Here is a 17,143-nt window from a genome sequence, read left to right as displayed (position 1 = left end):
AGAGAGAGAGAGAGAGAGAGAGAGAGAGAGAGAGAGAGAGGTGTACAGCCTCGTTTGAGGGCGACACCGTGCACGCTTGACGCGCATTTTCGGCGCCCGTAATGCATTACGCGGCCATTTTAGATCTATTTACATCGAGCAGTCGCCGTTAACGCATCGATCGACATCGCTCCGCGTTTCACGCGTCTTTTGTCCTGTCGAAAGTGAGTCTCGTGCGGAAATAAGTGTCGGGAATGCCGAGATTAGTAATGTGCGATCATGCGCGCATCAGGATGTGTCGTAAGTACCACATCAGAGAGTAATCTCCCCGTTTTGATGTACGCATCCGACGTTTGTGGCAACGTGTCGAGACACTTGTTATTAATATCGTTTCACTCGAGTAACAATCAAATCGGACGATCGTCGGATTTATTAATCGAGAATTAATCGGAAACAACATAATAATGAGAAGGATAGATAGATAATATGACGTCAGGGACACACGTGACGTCGAATCTTGATAGATCGCGGATAGTTCTCGGAATAAATCCCAGGTGGTTGAAGTCTGACACATTTTTGTTCATTAATTCTTCCCGTCATTTGACTTGACGATTTGCCGGTTCCGTTGTCAAATTTTGTCCCGTTGAATTGTTCAGTATCTATATTTCTATATTTCCAATTTAATTAATTCCTGCTTCTTTGCTCCGCGATCCTTGCTCTCCGAGATCTTCAGGATATCGAGAGGAATCGAGAGTAAGTCTATTGGGGAAAGCAAAATAAAACTTTCAAGGGCTCGAATAATAAGGCCTATGAACACAGATTGTTTATCCATCTTCTAGGCCTTGTTATTTAAGTCTCAGGTGCGATTAACACATTATAAAATACATGTTTTATCATTATAAAATCTTCAATGTGCGTACTCCCGCGAAAGCGGCGAGCGCACGAGCTTTTATAAAGCTCACCACGTCACTCCTTTGCATCCCTCGTCTGATAATGCGCTCTCGTTTTTGATACTGCGAATTTAACGAGCCGTGATACATTAACTGCATAAACCCTTCATGTTTTAATCAAGGTAACCGGGTCACATCTACTCGAGTTCCGCCGCGCCGAGCTCTCGCGGGCCGCGTTTCCCGCTCGGGTGCTTCGTGCACGCCGTAAAACCGCGCAAACGTAACTCGGAGCGCGTCTTTGATGGCAGGCCCCGTCGTATTTTCTCGCCACAGATTATGGTACGTGCTACGCATATTGCAGCGGTCAAGAACGTAAACGGGGTAGGTCGGGTCGCGCTCGCTCGGTCGGTCGTTCCCTCCCCCGTCCCGTCGTTCCCGTCAACGCGATGCAGCGCAGCGCAACGCGGTGTGGCGCAGCGCAGCGCAGCACGACGCGGCGCAGTCCGCATCGGATGGCGCGACGCGGTGCAGCGGGCAGCTGGAAAACGTATTTCACGCTAAATTACGAGCCTGTCCGGGCCAACCGCGAGGTTCCAGCGGACATTGTATGTAATAGACATATCCGGGAATAGATAGAGCGTCCGGGGCGCTTTTTGGATCGCCACTTTCTCCGCAATGACAATGTTCGGTGTAACACACGCAACACACACCACACACATACACACAAATATGCAGAGAGAGAGAGCTGTGTTATATCGGGTCAGCTCCGCAAAGCCCGCCCGCTCCTGCAATCCGAGAATTCAATTCTGACCATTATCAATGGTTCAGCGAAGATTGAACTCGGCAGTCCATTTGTGACGCCTGACAATTCACGAATTGTCATTAACGTAAAAAAATCATATGACATCGGAGCGACGAGTGTCATTGGACGAGTTGCACTCTTGAGCCCACTCCCGGTGCTCTGAGCTTCAATTAAGCAATAAACATTTACCGACTCTCGAAACTCATCGGTCTTTCTAATACTATTAACTATTTATCGTGACTGAAATATAATACGATATGATGTATGATATCATATGTAATGCGTGATACCATATTGCATATCGTATCGCGTATTATAATATATATTACGTCAGTGCGTGTCTCTCAATGATAGACTAGTCGAATGATCGACAGCTACAAGATATACCCATATTTAAACTCCGATGCGTGCGATCACAGAGAACAATGGCAACTTGAACAATGAACTATGGCAACTTTTAACTCGTGACCATAATTTAACTTGGCTGCAGGTTTGGCTCATTAGTCGATTGTAAAGCATATTCGACTAAGAATAATTAGCATATTAATAATCATTAAAATCAGTTGTCATATACGTAATCGCGAGTAATTTAATTGGTCGATGAAATTAATTATCGATCAATGTATAATCAGTCTGATCAAGGTTTGATTAATAATTAATTACATCGAGCGATTGATTAATTCTGAGCGATTGATTTGCCGACTAATTTCAGCCGATTAGCATTTTAATCGACTAATACCCGACATTAACGCCAGTTAACTAGATAACTTAATAGATATAATAATGTAGCAATAACTGCGTGAAATTATTATCTAAGTTATTATCGCGGTTATTAGATTATTACTCAGCTGCTGGTTTAACTTTATCGAAGCTTATTGCGCGTTACTCGCCTTTCTCGCTTCCCTCGGGAATTTTCGACCACGTCCAGCCGCGCGTCCTTGCGCGCGGAAGGACTCTCCGTGTCCGAGGACGAAAGGATACTACCTCTTGCGGCAGGGGACTCCTTTTAACCGCGTGTTATCTTCGTACGACGCGCATAAACGGGTGGGTTCACGGGAAGAAATAGAGAGTGGATGAAATAGCTAATAGAGAAGGTGGCAGTTCGCCTCCGCGCGTTGGAACGCAGGGAGGGAGCGGGAGGGGGAAGGGGGGAGCGGGCAGAGTGATTTAATCAAGTCGGCTGCATTCGATTATCGGCCCGCAGTTACGTGGGTCGTTACGTCGTTTCTCCGAGCAGAACGTGATTCGCCGCCTTGCGTTAATTTCGCGCTCGTGCACTCGCTTCGCTCTCGTTGCGCTCAGATCGAGAGTCTCGACGTGCTCTCGTGTATTGATAAAAATGTTGCCCCTAGTAGGAGGAGAGAGTCCCTTAGAAAGAGCTTCGCGAGTCGGGCAGTGATTTCTTTCGTGCGGGGACTCGAAAGACCCGAAACGGGAGAAAGAGACTACGAAAGTTATTTAACCCTTTCGCTACCAATTTTGTCTTGTAAAGAGAGGTTATTTTTTATACATTCTTTTTACTTTCACTTCATCAAATATATACTTTAATGTAGTTTTAGCGAGAAAATAGTGTTTTATGTTTGGCGCCAGAGGGACAGATGCCTGGATAGTGATGTCCCACAGAGGTTTTTGGCAGAGCGTATATATTTGTCCCAACGGTAATAAGTAGAGTGACAGCTAATGTGTTCTGAATGCTTGTTAAAAAAGCTGTTTATTCAATGAAATGAGGTTATTATTACAATGTATCTCGGGACATACATGTCCCGTTGGTAGCGAGAGAGTTAATGATTTCTGTCGCGTGTCAGTGATGCCGCGGGAACGTAAATTAGACAACAGAATTATTTAACTGAATTTTGAACGTCATATGTCAACGGCGCGGAAAGATTGTAAAACCTTTTCAGCTCAACATGAAATGCAGAACGCGCTCCATATCCTCAGTAGGAAAATTTATTTTTGTTCTACATTTGACTTGTGCATCTGCTAATTTATTCAGTAAAATTTACCTTTAGAAAATTATTAAGAAAACAATTTTCCGTTGGATACGAATACGTTGCAAAATTTGTTGAGGGAAAAAACTGTTGCATCCTGTCGCTGAATATTTGTTGAGATATATATACTCTATTTACATTGAAAAAAAAAATATATATATATATATATATATTCACAATAACTTATTGCGTATAATGCCGTTTTGCAAAGGTTACACGTGGGGGCGTTATCAGGTTGTTCCGCCGCGGAGAAATTCACTTCAAATTGAACGAGGAATGCGTCCGCGAAATTCCTCCTCTCGGGCGTCCAACTGCCAACGGAGATGGAGAGGAAGTTTCGAATGTAAAAACGGCATAGTTAATACGTCGAGTACCGCGAGTAATTCCGTAATTAACAACGCCTCGTCGTTCAACGACCGTCGCGATCCATCTTCGCGTTTCTAAAACGTCCCAGATATCGGTCGAGCCAGGTCGAGTGAGATTAGGTCAGGCTGCGTCGGATTAAGTTCGCTTATGTCCATATTTCATGAGGATGACCCGATGGCCAGCGCTGAACCTTGCAAACGCGAACGAACGGCGCGACAAGGCTGTTAGGCGAGCACAAATTGGCCGCTTTCCGATAAATATCGACGCGAGCGTAAAGCTGCGAGAGCTTTACGAGATTAATCGTCGTCCCTTCGGCATGACGAGCCGCAGCCATCTTCTAAGCGCGTACGCCGTCACCGTCGTCGTCGTATCCCGCGGCCTTCGCTCACTTACTCTATCCCAACCTAATCTCTCGCGAAATTACCTACCGCGAGGTGTAATTAAATCGTTACGGCAATCCCGCCGCGAGGATCATCCCTGGAGCGCTCAAAATGGCGGCTCCCTCTGAAGGCGCTCTTTGCAACTCGCCGAATTTAACAGCTCTCGAGTCCTCGCGCTTGTTGAACAGCGTTGTCGTCGTCGTCGTCGTTCTGATGAGATTATGCGATATTAATTGCGAATCTAACCCAACTTATCCCAACCTTGGGCGCGCATATTTAAGCGCCGTTTACTTGCCGACTAATTGAACCCGTCTTCCACTCTTTGACGAAGATGTTCAGCTAACCACTTCGCCTGACGCTCGACTTGGCAAGCTTGTCGCGGAAGGTGAAGTGCCCTCCATTTCTCCCAAGTCCTCCGCGTCTTCTTCCATCTTCACGTGTACTCAGTGTGATCGATCCGTTGACAAGTTCTAGAGAAACCTTCTTCTTGGAGAACACAACGTCCCGATCACTCTCCCCTATCATCTTTTATTCTCAGCCGATTTCAGAAACGCACTCACGACGTGAATCATCCTGTAGGGATGAGCGAACAAGCCGGTGAACTGTAAGAAGTCACTGGACACGTTCCAGATCGCGTCAGCGTCGCCATATTAACCCGATCTAACGCGACCCAACCTGATCTTAACCCAAACTCTCGAATCCGACCCAACCTGATCCAAGTTCAACCTAACTCAACCGAATCCGAGGCGGATGCTCACGCTTAAAGCGAAATGGCGGCTGCGGCAGCCAATGGACACGGCGCGTTGCGGCCTATGTATCATAATCCCGACAGTCCGGGGTTAGTTAGCAGTTTGTTTGTTCCCGAATATCCGGCCGGCCCGGATGCCGCATGCCGCATGCGGCATGCCGGATGCGGCGGAGCACGCGGACGCATACTAACGCTCGGCGAATAGTTCGGATGCTCGGTGCTTTTTCGAAACGAGGTCGAAAGCCGCCAATACAGCCGCGCGCGCTCGGCTGCCCAGCTCTCAGCTTACGTGGGCCCTATGGCGATGGCGCGAGTAGCGGAACGTTAACGGCGCAGGAGAATAGGGGGGAAGGGGAGGAGGAGGAGGACATCAGGATAAATCAGAAACATGGACGATGGGTCGATCTAACCGGGACACACGGAACTTTGCTCAGCTTGATGCTCATCTCCATCCGCGAGCCAATGGCCGGTGGAGAAATCCACCGTTACCGCCGTGAGTTCATTTTCAAGAATGCACGTGGCAACGGCCTTTTGGCGTTTGTTCTAACCGCACTCAAGTTTACAGATAGAGTCACAAGAAGGAGCATGAAGGCGCCCGTTGTGAGCGTCGAGTAGCGGATACGCGCATTTTGCGCGTTATTATTATAAACACACGTGAGGAAAGTCAGTCAGGACTCGTTTATCCGGCGCGCGAACGAGCACAATTAAAAAATACATCGCTCAAGTCGCGCGCGAACTTTTCACTTTGACCTTCTGAGCGAGTGTGACCGCGGAGGTTGAATTGTATCGGTGTGTGCAGAGTTGCATCAGCGCGGATGGTTTGTCATTTTTCTCTCCGATTCTCGCATCAGATCCGGCTATTAAGGGCCGATTGTTCAAACTTTTTCTAACTTCTCTAAGTTAACTGATAGTTAAATCATATGTGTCTAATGCGAAGTCTTCGTCTATGTTAAAGAAACAAAGACAGATATATGATTTAATCACCAGTTAACTTACCAAAAAGTTGGAACAACTGGCTCTAAGAGCGAAAAAACAGAAAGTCTTCGTTGAATAATGATAGACTCACCGAATCGAGGTTGTCCATTTCACTCGTACGGATTTGATTAATCCTTCCAAATTGGGTAATTTCATTTCTCTTATTTCATCTCCGACGAAACCTACTGCACCAGCTTTGTATCACGCGCGCTTCAAGCGCGTATCCGGTAGCGTGAAAAAATTGGACAACTCGAACGTGGCTTCGAGTAACATCACCACGGACTCGACTTCGCATTAATCAATTACGTTGAACGCGACATACGGTCAAACGCGTGTCCTCTTCGCTTGCTTCTTCAATTAATAGACAGCTGTTTGATTTGGAGTTTTTCGTGCATCGGTGCTGATTGAATTACCCAGGCGTCGCCCGGCATCCCGATGCACCGTCTCCATTTCCTCCCTCTCTCTGTCTCTCTCTCCTGCCGTTCCGACCCAACGACCTGTGACCTTCCGCCATCCACCATCCACTATCCGCCGGCTTCTTTCATTCGATGCGCCCCGGTCTGCACACTCCCGTGCACTTTGATACCGCATCCTACAGCGCGTTCCAAACTTGCCGTCCTCTCTATTCGCGCGAGGGCGAATTCCGTTAATTAATTTAATTACTTACATAGAACTGTATGTCGCCGTTCGTCTGTCTCGAACTGGCAAAAGTCGCGAGCATTCGCTGAGATATTTTGCTGTTGTATTTTAGCGAATGTAGTCGCGTGCGTCTGCGAGGATTTTTCTCAGATCGCCGCGTGAAGTATATAAACTTTTAAAATAATAACAATTCCTTTTTTGATCAAAGTACAGTTCGATGTGTCGAACAACTGACTTTAGTTAAATTACTTCAAGCAATTAATTCCGATTATCTAAATTTAATGAAAAAATTGGGATCAACATTTAATTAAATTGATTATTGCGAGAATTTCCAAGAATCACATTGTGACGTGATAGATGAGAGAAAGAGGGAGAGAGTTGATGTCTCGGAGAGAGAGAGAAGGATTACGAAAGAGTCGCGAGGACGAAGAGGCCGGCGAAAGTTTCGCATTAAGTATGAACACGGGGGATGAAATGTGGCACAATAAACGGAAGCGGCGGCGGAGTACTTGGTGATAATGCGGGCGACTCGCGCGGTGATTCACGGCGATGCGGTAAGCGCGAAATCGTCGGCGATATTAAAAGCGATCTCCATCCGCGCGACTCCATCCTCATCGTGTTTTCCGCATCGGGAGAAGCGTCGAGACGCAACGCGCCGACGTTAATCAACCGAACGCGATAAATCAAGCAGCCCCTTTCGTCCTTCTCGTCTCCCTTCCTCCCTCCGTCGCAGCCACCGGGTAAAGAGTGGCCCCGCGTAATAGGTAATCTCTAACCCATATCCATCTATTCGCGCGGATTAATGCATAAATGTATAAATTAATTATGTATCGGCGCGATCACACATATCATAGGCGTGATCTGAATTGCAGATGAAGAATCCGGCATCTACACAGGCAAGCCGCTGCCCACGTACAGGCCGGCCTCCCAATTGGTGCCTCTCAGGGGCACCGCGAGACTCTTTTGTGAGGCTTACATGGGCAAGGTGAACTTGCCCGACGCCAGGAACACCGTCACCTGGTGGAAAAGCGGCAGCAACGCGACGCTACCCGGCGACGGCAGGATAGCGCAGCATCGAGTGTCCCGGTGAGTAGAATAATCAGTGACGAGAGAGATACGCATAGGTCGGTGTAAAGTTGATCGCTCTCCTTTGCGGAAGCGAGCACTCGATATCGGAATCGCGACGGAGTAATGCGCGGTAGCTGCACGGACGGAAGCTAGTGCTGAAATCGTTGAGGGATTATTGAAGCTATTAAAACGGCAGCGAGATCAGGGCGGAAGATGAAATCGAGTCGTTCAATACGAGCAGAATCGCGTCGTTTTCCGACGGATTGCCGCGAATGTGTTCGGTGTGACATGTTGGATACCGCGCGCGCGGTGACCAGCATTAATTTTACCGCGTCTCTTATAAGATATGATTAGTCGCGTCGAGAAAGATTCGGCCAATGAAGGCCGACAGAAGGAAGTGTGAAAGCGCATGCATTTTTTAGTTGCATCTATTTCACTTTTGTTTGAATATTTGTTCACTTTAATTTTTCCTTTGTCGTTGAGATTCTTCGATTACATTTCTCTTTATTGTGTCCTTAATAATTTGATGTCGCCTTGTGTCGTAATTAGACGCATCGAAAGAATTTCTTAGAAAAAAGAAGAGGAGAGATCTACGCATTTTAATTATATTTATATTATTTTATATTTTTATTTATTTATTTTTTATTTGATTCTCTTCCTTCTTTTATATAAATTCTTTAATTAATTCGCCTTTACCGTATCTTTAATAATTTGGTTATCGCTTGAACTTCTGATCCGTCCTTGACAACCAGCCGACGAGAGTCAGAAAAGTAGCAATTAACTTTATCACAGAAACCAACCAAAGATACATAACTCCGTGGGAGTTCACAGAATACAGAGCACCCGTCGATCTAAAATTTACGGTAAATGTGTACTCAGTGTGCTTGCATTTCGGGCGCATTGATTCAGGAAAGCGCGCGACTCGAGGTGCTCTCTCGGTGATTTGGAAATAAGAGCGAATTTAAGCCTCCGGAACTTCGGTGCTCGCGGTAACGTTCTGTACGCTCGAGAATACACAATACACCGAGGAGGTATCGACAAAGAGAGGGTGAGGAAGCGAGACAGAATGAGAGAGAGAGAGAGAGAGAGAGAGAGAGTGTGTGTGTGTGCGTGTGTGAGAGGGAGAGAGAGATAAATGATAAATAGAATTTCGTACGTAAGTACGTAGAGCTCCGCGGCATCCTGCAGAAAGCGCGACGGCGAACGTGAACATTCAGCCGGGCTGTTGCGACCCATTCTTCCGCGCCACGCGGCGCTGCATCGCGCGCGCAACCACGCAGGTATCTGTCGTCGCGCGGAGAGCTACTCCATCCCCCGTAACTCAATTTTCCCGACGATGCACCGTCACGGTGCATCGCCACGGTAAACACGGCGAGCGCGGCGCGGCGAAACCACCGACTCGACAACACGGCCGCGCCGGCAACATTACAGCGAAATTACACTCCCCGGGCCCGCCGAGAAGGAGGAAGAGAAGCGAAAGGTGGTGGAGCAGGGACGAGAGGAGGAGGAGGAGGAGGGAGAGGAGGTGCGGTGGTGCGGTGTATGCAACGCGTGCGAGCGCGCGGACGATCCTACGTCGAATGCAATTTTATTCCGGGATAATTGGATCCACCTCGGGGGCCCGTAGACTCCGAGGCGTTCGCTCGCTCCTCTCGTCCTTCGATCCCTGAATCACGATTCCACGGCGACGGAGATTTCCAGCGGATGCCTCTCTCGCGCCGGCGAGAGACTGAGAGAAAGCGCGCCTGGTCTCGACCCGAAAATGTGGACTTTGCGCTTTTACCGAGCCACCGCCGTTGTTCACTGTCGCACCACCGTCATTTCAACGAGATCCTGCACGACTTTGCCTCCCCCCTCTCTCTCTCTCTCTCTCTCTCTCCCCCTCTCTCTCTAGAGCGTGTAATAGACAGATCTCAAGATCCTCTCAATTGTTTTCGATGATTAATTTTCGAAAAATAATTTCAAAAGTTCTATTCCGACGACTTCTCTTTCTCTCTCTCTTTCTTTATTTCGAGAATAAAACGAATCTTAGTGTATAAAATTATCGCATTATAATTATAAAATTATAAAATTCATTGCATATATTATTATGTTTTTACAATTTATAAGTAAAGATGAGGAGAGAGAGAGAGAGAGAATTCAGAGTTTCTCGAAATAAAATTTTGAATTTTTAATCGATTGTGTGCAAGTGAAATGTGTATTCCGTCAAGTAGAGTAGATCAGATAGGAATTTCCAAAATTAGATTCGAGTGGAAATATCACTTGGACTAATTCAGGGTGGGAAATTCGCTTTGTGTGTGAGTGAGCAGTCTTTTGAATTCAAGAGACTCGACTGCCATTCGTCTTTTCTCATTCGAATTTAACGAGCACTTATCTTGATAAAATTTTCATAACACAAAATTTTCTTGAGTTGCCTAAAAATTATTCAACTTTTTAACGCAATGGAGATACGAAACGTTTTCTGCGTTTGCTCGCGAGAGACAATCCGTTACCGTTACAACTTTCGCAATGGCGTGTATATGCATATGTGTGTGTGTGTGTCTCGAACGAGGCTCAATGGACTCCCCGAAGAATAGCCGCTCGCGAAACGAGCGCATTCGTCTCAAGGTGAGAGCCCGAATTCCCGGAGCGCGAGCCGCGCCGCGTCTCTTAATTAGTGGTTGGATTTGTTGCCGGTACATCTCACGCCGGCCGAACGTCGTTGTTCGCGTAAACTAGACTTTACATCAGCGGCGGCCCGGCGGTTTACAGCGGCTACGGGGAAATTGAGTTAGGCGGGAAAAGCCGAAAGGAGTTAGCGAGGAGAGGAAAGAAGAGGCGCGCGGAGAGTGAGATTTATTTTAACAATAACCCGTCAGACACGCGCACGTGCGCGAACGCGCAAACACGCGCACACATACACACACCATACAATGGCACTTGGAAATTTTCTTGGGAATAAACGGGCAAGATGGGGGACAAAGAGAGACAGAGTGCGGGACGGCCGTCGTTTTAAGTTATTCTGGAAATAACAAATGATACGTAAGAATTCGCGATATGAACGGCGGAAGGACGCGCGCGACGACAACGCGTGCGAGTAATAAAAAGAGAATGAAGTGAAATATACGTATATATTTCTTCTCTTACCTCTTTTTTCGCGCTTCTGTCTCTACGTAATATATACGTGTTCTCGATGTAATCACGGGAAAATAAAAGCAGGGCATTTAAAATCGCGTTTAGAATCGAAAGAGATATTCGGTGCGAATAAAAACAGATATAATTCTCGGCAAAAGTAACGTTTTAATTCACTTCATGCGAAAATAAAAGTGAATAAAAAAACACGCGCGCGCACGAATGAAGAGTGAAACGTGCAGGCGGATGTTATAACCACGACGGGAAATTATAAACTTATTGTAAAAAAAATTGAATCCTCATACATTTGTGATTATACCCCCCGTTTATTATTTTTAATTTTTCATCATTTTCACGTTTCATTCTTCGGCTTTGCTCCCGAACGCGGGCGGGATTAGCGGGGGCTCGCGTGTATAAATTCACGCGCGGAACTTCCGCGGAAAATATCGGCTCGTTGCGGCAAATCGAACTCGCGAATGAGCGCGACGCGTTCTGGAGTTAATTCGATTCGTCGCTCCAGGACCGAGTCGAAATTCCGCGTTCTTGAGGAGGAACTTGGGAGTGGAATTGATGACGCTCATTGTCTTGAGATAAGGGCTCGAATTAACTTACAAGTGGGACGGCGAGGGGCGCATTCGAAAAGCGGAAGCGAAGCTGCATTCAGGACCGACCGGCCGACGGTAGAGGAATAGAAAGGGGGAGGAGGAAAGGCTGGAGAAGATTCCGGAGATTCGCTCGCGCGCGCACAGAGAGGTCGGATTATTAAATTTAATTAACACCCCCGTTGAAGCCGCGTTGGCAGCCATAACCGACGCAGTCGATAAAATAAAGCCAAGGAATGTGATAAGAGAGAGACAGACAGACAGACAGATAGACAGATAGAGAGGGGGGGGGGGAAAGAGAGAAAGAGAGAGAGAGACCTACAGAGAGAACGTTAATGAGCTCCTCGTGGCCGAATATTAGCTCCTCAACGGGCATCTCTCACTGATCAACTTCCTCTTCTCTACGGGATCCATTAAACAAGAGAACACGTTATTGTTCTTGAAAAGAAATTGCTGAAAGAAAATTCTCCGAGATAACGTACAAACGATCCTGCTCTCCCGAAATTTCCTGGAGTGGAATATCACTCAAAATGGTTGAACAGTGGCGATATTCTCACTCGTAGCGATGCTGAAAATACTGCCACTCGAGATTGCAAGGGTGAATGTTTCAGTCAAACTTGGAGTGATGATTCCGGCTCCATACGAACGGGCGTTTCGGTCGATCAGAGCGAGTGACAGTATATTACGTCAGGTTTTACTCTTCAGTTTCGAGTGAAAGTACTCACTCGACGATTCCGAGTGGAGAACTCGTTCTGTACAAGCGAAAAGTCATCCGAATTCGAGTGACTCGGCGCTCACGCCAGCTTTCGCGTGAAATTTCACTCTGGGAAATGTGGAGGGTGCTTCTCACCCCCGATCTGGAAACGTTCCTCTACCAAAAGTGGCGCGACGCTTATCGGCCGAAACCAAGCAGCCTATGCAACACAACAATGAGAAACAGTGAATATGCAAACTGTTTCCAAACAGATCTCGCTCTCTCATACAATCGAGAGACTCCTCTTTTCGGCGAAGATGCAGAATATCGTGCTTGTCCGATCGAAATAAATAATCTCGTAGAACTCTCCGGATCTCTCTAATTCTCTAGGACGCCCCGCTTTGGCTGCTTTGAGGGTGTTTCAGCACGCGCCATGCAAATTTTCGCCGAGTTTCGTGTCCGATACTGTCTTGCTCTCCGTTTTTTCTCCTCGAGTGCTTTACGCGAGAGTTCTCGATTTCCACAGCGGACGTAATGGCACAAATACACCATGGCTCCAATTGTCGATTACCACGATCTTCTGCACGGTCGACGGGTATCGAAATGATATCGGCAGGACTTAAGCTGGCCCACGATAATTCCCTAATTTCACCATGTGTGCAATCGCGTTTGTCGCAGATGCGGCGAGCCCTATCGCGTTTCTCACGAGAGCACGCGAGCAAGCAAGCGAGCGAGCGCGCGCGCGCGCGTGTCTCATGGGGAAATTTCGAAATTATTCCGCAAACCAGTCCTCCAATTAGTGGCCACGTCAGGTATGTCCCAGGCCGTTTCGTCCTCCTTCCCCTTCTGCCCGTTCCCTGCCTCGCCATCACTTTCTACCTTGCAACCCTGCGCGGCGAAGTGCGGCAGGTAGATGCAACCGTGAGAGGAGAGAGAGAGAGAGAGAGAGAGAGAGAGAGAGAGAGAGAGAGAGCGCAGCCGTAGGCAACATTGTGACGTTTGTGACAGCCGAACGGCGGCGACACGCATGCATGTTGCATGACCACGCCATATGGAGACAATGTGGCATGATTAAACAGTCACGCGATGCACACTGCGGCGCAGCGGAATGCAGTCGGCTGCAACCGAAACGAAGAAGAAGTGGTGGCCCGACCTGTTTGCGAAATGCGAACCGTCACGCGCCTTTGAACGCGAAAACGAGCTTTCCCTTACATGACGATTTACGACGAGAAGCAAACGACGGATAACGAGAGGGCCAAAGCACACAAGGAAGTCGAAGGGAAGAGAAGGCAAGGAGAGAGTGAGCGAAGGAGAGAGTGGAGAAGAGATACAAGAGTAGTGAGTAGAGAGAGTGTAAAGATAAAATTTGAGAAAATGTGGAGGAAAGCGCAAGAAAGGCGGCTAACGCGGAAGAATTAGTCGCGGCCGAGACGAAGAGGAGTCCGGAGAATTTTCAGGAGTTATTGTCACTCGATTGCAAATATAAAGAGAGAAAGAGGAGAGTTCAGGATGGACCGGTTGCGTCCGTCTTATTGTGCATTCGGCTCCTTGAAACGGGATGGATAAAGCGAAAAAGATAGATAGATAGATAGAGAAAGAGAGAGAGAGAAAGAGGAGGAATTTAATATTATTATTAAATAAGAAAGTTCTCGCGAAAGTTGATTGCTAATTTATCGCCAGCCCGATTTAATTATATCGTTTAGCGAGGCGAGAAAGAATGTATTTACGTTTTCTCCTAGTGATTACGACGGGATGTGACGCGCCGGGAAGCGCGGGGAAGGATTATTCGCGCGAGATAATGAATCGCAGTCGTTCGGCTGATGGAATCGTTTCGCGATTAAAGTCCTCCCTGGACGAGTCGGGATTCCGGCTCGTTTCGTCGCGACGGAAACGCAATGGACCTTAAACACCGGGGAATTTCGCCGACCAAATGTCTCCGCGAAACTTCTGGATCTCGTTCGTGATATTTTCGCGGAAATGTGAGAATTCGTGCGTTTCGACAAAACTTTCTCGCTCTTCTCTCATCTCATCGAAAAGATATTTCTCGCGATTCGTGGATAAAAAAGAAATTCAAAGAGCGTTTTGCGCGGCTCGCGAATAGCCGTCGAGACAGGCGTTCTGCAAGAAGGTTGCTCGCGCAAAAAGAGGAGAAGGTGCAAAGATAAGGGCGCAGAGCAAGAGAGAGAGAGAGAGAGAGGGATTTGACGAGTGTTGAAAGGGCCCAGCTTCCCCCGAGCGAGCGCCGGCAAAAGGACGAAGGGAAGTAAATCGCCGAGTTCCCGTCGTTTCAATTGACATCCCGCCGCCGTCGTCGTCTTCGTCGGTCCTGCCGTTCCGCGAAAGCGTTTTCGCCCCGCCGCGCTCTCTCTCGGGCCCCGACAGGTCCGCACAGGACGACGACGCGAAGGCCTCTCGGCACCACGCCTCCGGGGCCCGTCGATTAGCCTTTTTGCCAAGTCCCAACGCGCGGTGCATTATACACGTAATAACAGCGGGATAGACTCGCGGCCAGGTGAGGCCCCGATCGAGGCGCAGGCTAGGCCGGGAATGAGAAGGCAGAAAGAGAGAAAGAGAAAGAGAGAGAGAGAGAGAGAAACAGGGGAGGGAATCGCGGCGAAACGGATTATTTCGCGTCGTGAGGCAATCGGCACGAGTTCTCGCGGTTCTCTGTTGGGTTATCAAGCCCAGATTGCAGTCGCGGATCCATCTTCACGTTGCTCGACGTCGCCTTGGTTTTCTTGGATCGGTGCATCTTCAGATCTCGCGATACCTCGCGATTTGGAGTACATGCACGTTCACGAGGAAGGTTAATAATATATGTTCTCAAATGGGAAGCGTTCGGACAGGTATGCCGGTATTAAATATAAATATGTTTGCAGAAGGAAAATATGATTAATGCATACTCTCAAATTGGGGAGCGTAGCTCTCGCGCGTGAGTTAACGCGAGAGATTTGATTACCTATCTCGTGTATTTTCGCGCGGCCGGATTCTCAAATATTCCGAATTCCAGGTCCGAGAGAATCCGAGAAGCTGTAAGTATATCTCGGATTCTCGGATTCTGCGGATGCGATCTCGAAATTACACCTTCGCGGCCGACCGATCAATCGGTCTTACGATTTCTCGAGCTGAGGAAGCATCAGTTTTTCATAAGATTCTCGGAGTGCCCTCAATTCTTCCAAAGAAATACAGACATAAATGGAAAAAGAGACTCGAATTTTTACACAGTTTTCCGTTACTTCAGCTTTTCTTCGTGAATCCTAAAAAAAAATTCCCAGATGTTCAGGTCTCACTTCCATCTCACTGTTTATTCAATTAATCCTAAATTGTCTACGCTAGTCAGTAGTCAGTTAATTTATCACTGCTAATGTGGAGTTATTTTGACTCTCTTAATTGTTTACTCATTTTTAACTAGTCTTCGCATTTTTATTAATTTTTTTCATTGAAAGAAAATAAAGTAATACCAATTACAAATTACCAATATTAGTGGTAGTTATAGTCTGTTATTACCAAAATGTAGAGTCCTTTTGACTTAAACAATTCTATCCTCTTTCGACTCCCTCAGTTGTTTCTTCACTTTCGACTAGCCTTCGCATTTTTATTCATTACTGTTTTTACAGCAAAATAAAATAACGTCAATCACAAAATCACATTTGTTTTTATCAACTTGATATTTCAAGTGTAAGTCAAACTGACTAACATTAGCAATCCGAAATTAATGACACCGTGGCTTTTGTTCGCGCCGTACAGTGACTGTTGACAGTGCGTTGCCGTCACGCGCGCAATGTCAACAGGTACTGTCGTATACTCGGCCATTTCTGTCATTCCAAGCGAGTAATACATTCCTGCGACTATACCACAACGATTACGACGACGACGACAACGTGGCCGCCGTCCTCGTCGGCGAGGACGACGAAGGGGACGAAGCTAGCAAGAAACTCGCGGGTATCCTCCTCTGTTTCTGCGGTCTCTCCTCGAGGTCCGTCATTACTCTAATGATACCCTCGTGTCCCTTCCCTCACGCTCCCTCCGTCTCCCTTTGATCGCTCCTTTTTCGTGGGCCGCCGGCCGGGATCCGCGCCGGATGGCGCGTCGCCATTTTTAAGTGGCCGCGTTGCCCGCAGGTTAGGTCAGGTTGGGCTACATTGCCTTGAGTTAGGTTAGGTTACGCTAGGCTAGACTGCCTCACCAGCACCCAGGAGGGGTCGTCGGGGTAATGGCGATCGGGATGCTTGCGGATGGCACCGCTCGCAGCTCGCGATGAAAAAGAGCTGCCCCGAGACGCCGGCGACGCGCGGGGGTGCGGAGGGGTAATGTAGTCGGCTCATTAAGCAGCGGATGAATCCGCTAAGATGATGACGCTGCGCATCCCTTGCACATCCTACGGGAGGAGCAGGCCGACGATCTCCGAAAGATTCGCTTCCGGGGGGGAGTTTCTCTCCTCTCCTGGCTTTTGCGATCGCGTTTCGACGTTTCGATCGGCGAGGTCTGCCGTAACTCCACGTGCCGCCTCAGGAGCAATTAATTCGCGTCTTCCACGAGTTCCCTTCCGATGATCATAGCGGAGAATGCGACTTAAACGACTCCCCCAATTCGCTCCGCTCCGACTGCGCGATTCTTCAGCGCGTCGGAGGCGAAAGAAATTCGCTGACGCGCCCTTACTTGGCCGCGCTCTCCTCCTCCTTGCGTGAGAGAAACGGCGGAAGATCCGACGAGAGGGAAGAGATCCGGGCGACATCGATCTCTCGAAAGGTCGGGGAGGCGGGTCGTATATGTTCGCGTCGGCGAAAGCGCCACATAATGAAACCTTATGAGCGTAAGTGCCGGCGGCATTTGCGAGAGGTGGCGTTTGAAAAATCTGCCGAATCGTCGCGGCGGGACGCCGGCAGGATATATACGGGGTG

The 17,143-nt window shown here is 47.9% G+C and overlaps 1 protein-coding gene across 1 annotated transcript in view; it reads left to right on the top strand.

The window, feature by feature from the left end:
• LOC116847322 (single Ig IL-1-related receptor-like) overlaps positions 1-17,143 on the top strand; it is a 151,074-nt gene that overhangs the window by 92,187 nt on the left and 41,744 nt on the right. Inside the window, exon 3 of the mRNA XM_032822205.1 lies at positions 7,640-7,853. Coding sequence (XP_032678096.1) covers positions 7,640-7,853 — 214 coding nt within the window. The remainder of the gene's footprint in view (positions 1-7,639; positions 7,854-17,143) is intronic.

This window comes from Odontomachus brunneus, unplaced genomic scaffold, assembly GCF_010583005.1.
Source record: "Odontomachus brunneus isolate Ranch 3 - 2012 unplaced genomic scaffold, Obru_v1 Obru_scaffold_076, whole genome shotgun sequence".
Classification (NCBI taxonomy): domain Eukaryota; kingdom Metazoa; phylum Arthropoda; class Insecta; order Hymenoptera; family Formicidae; genus Odontomachus; species Odontomachus brunneus.
This window is presented reverse-complemented; position numbering and strand designations above follow the sequence as displayed.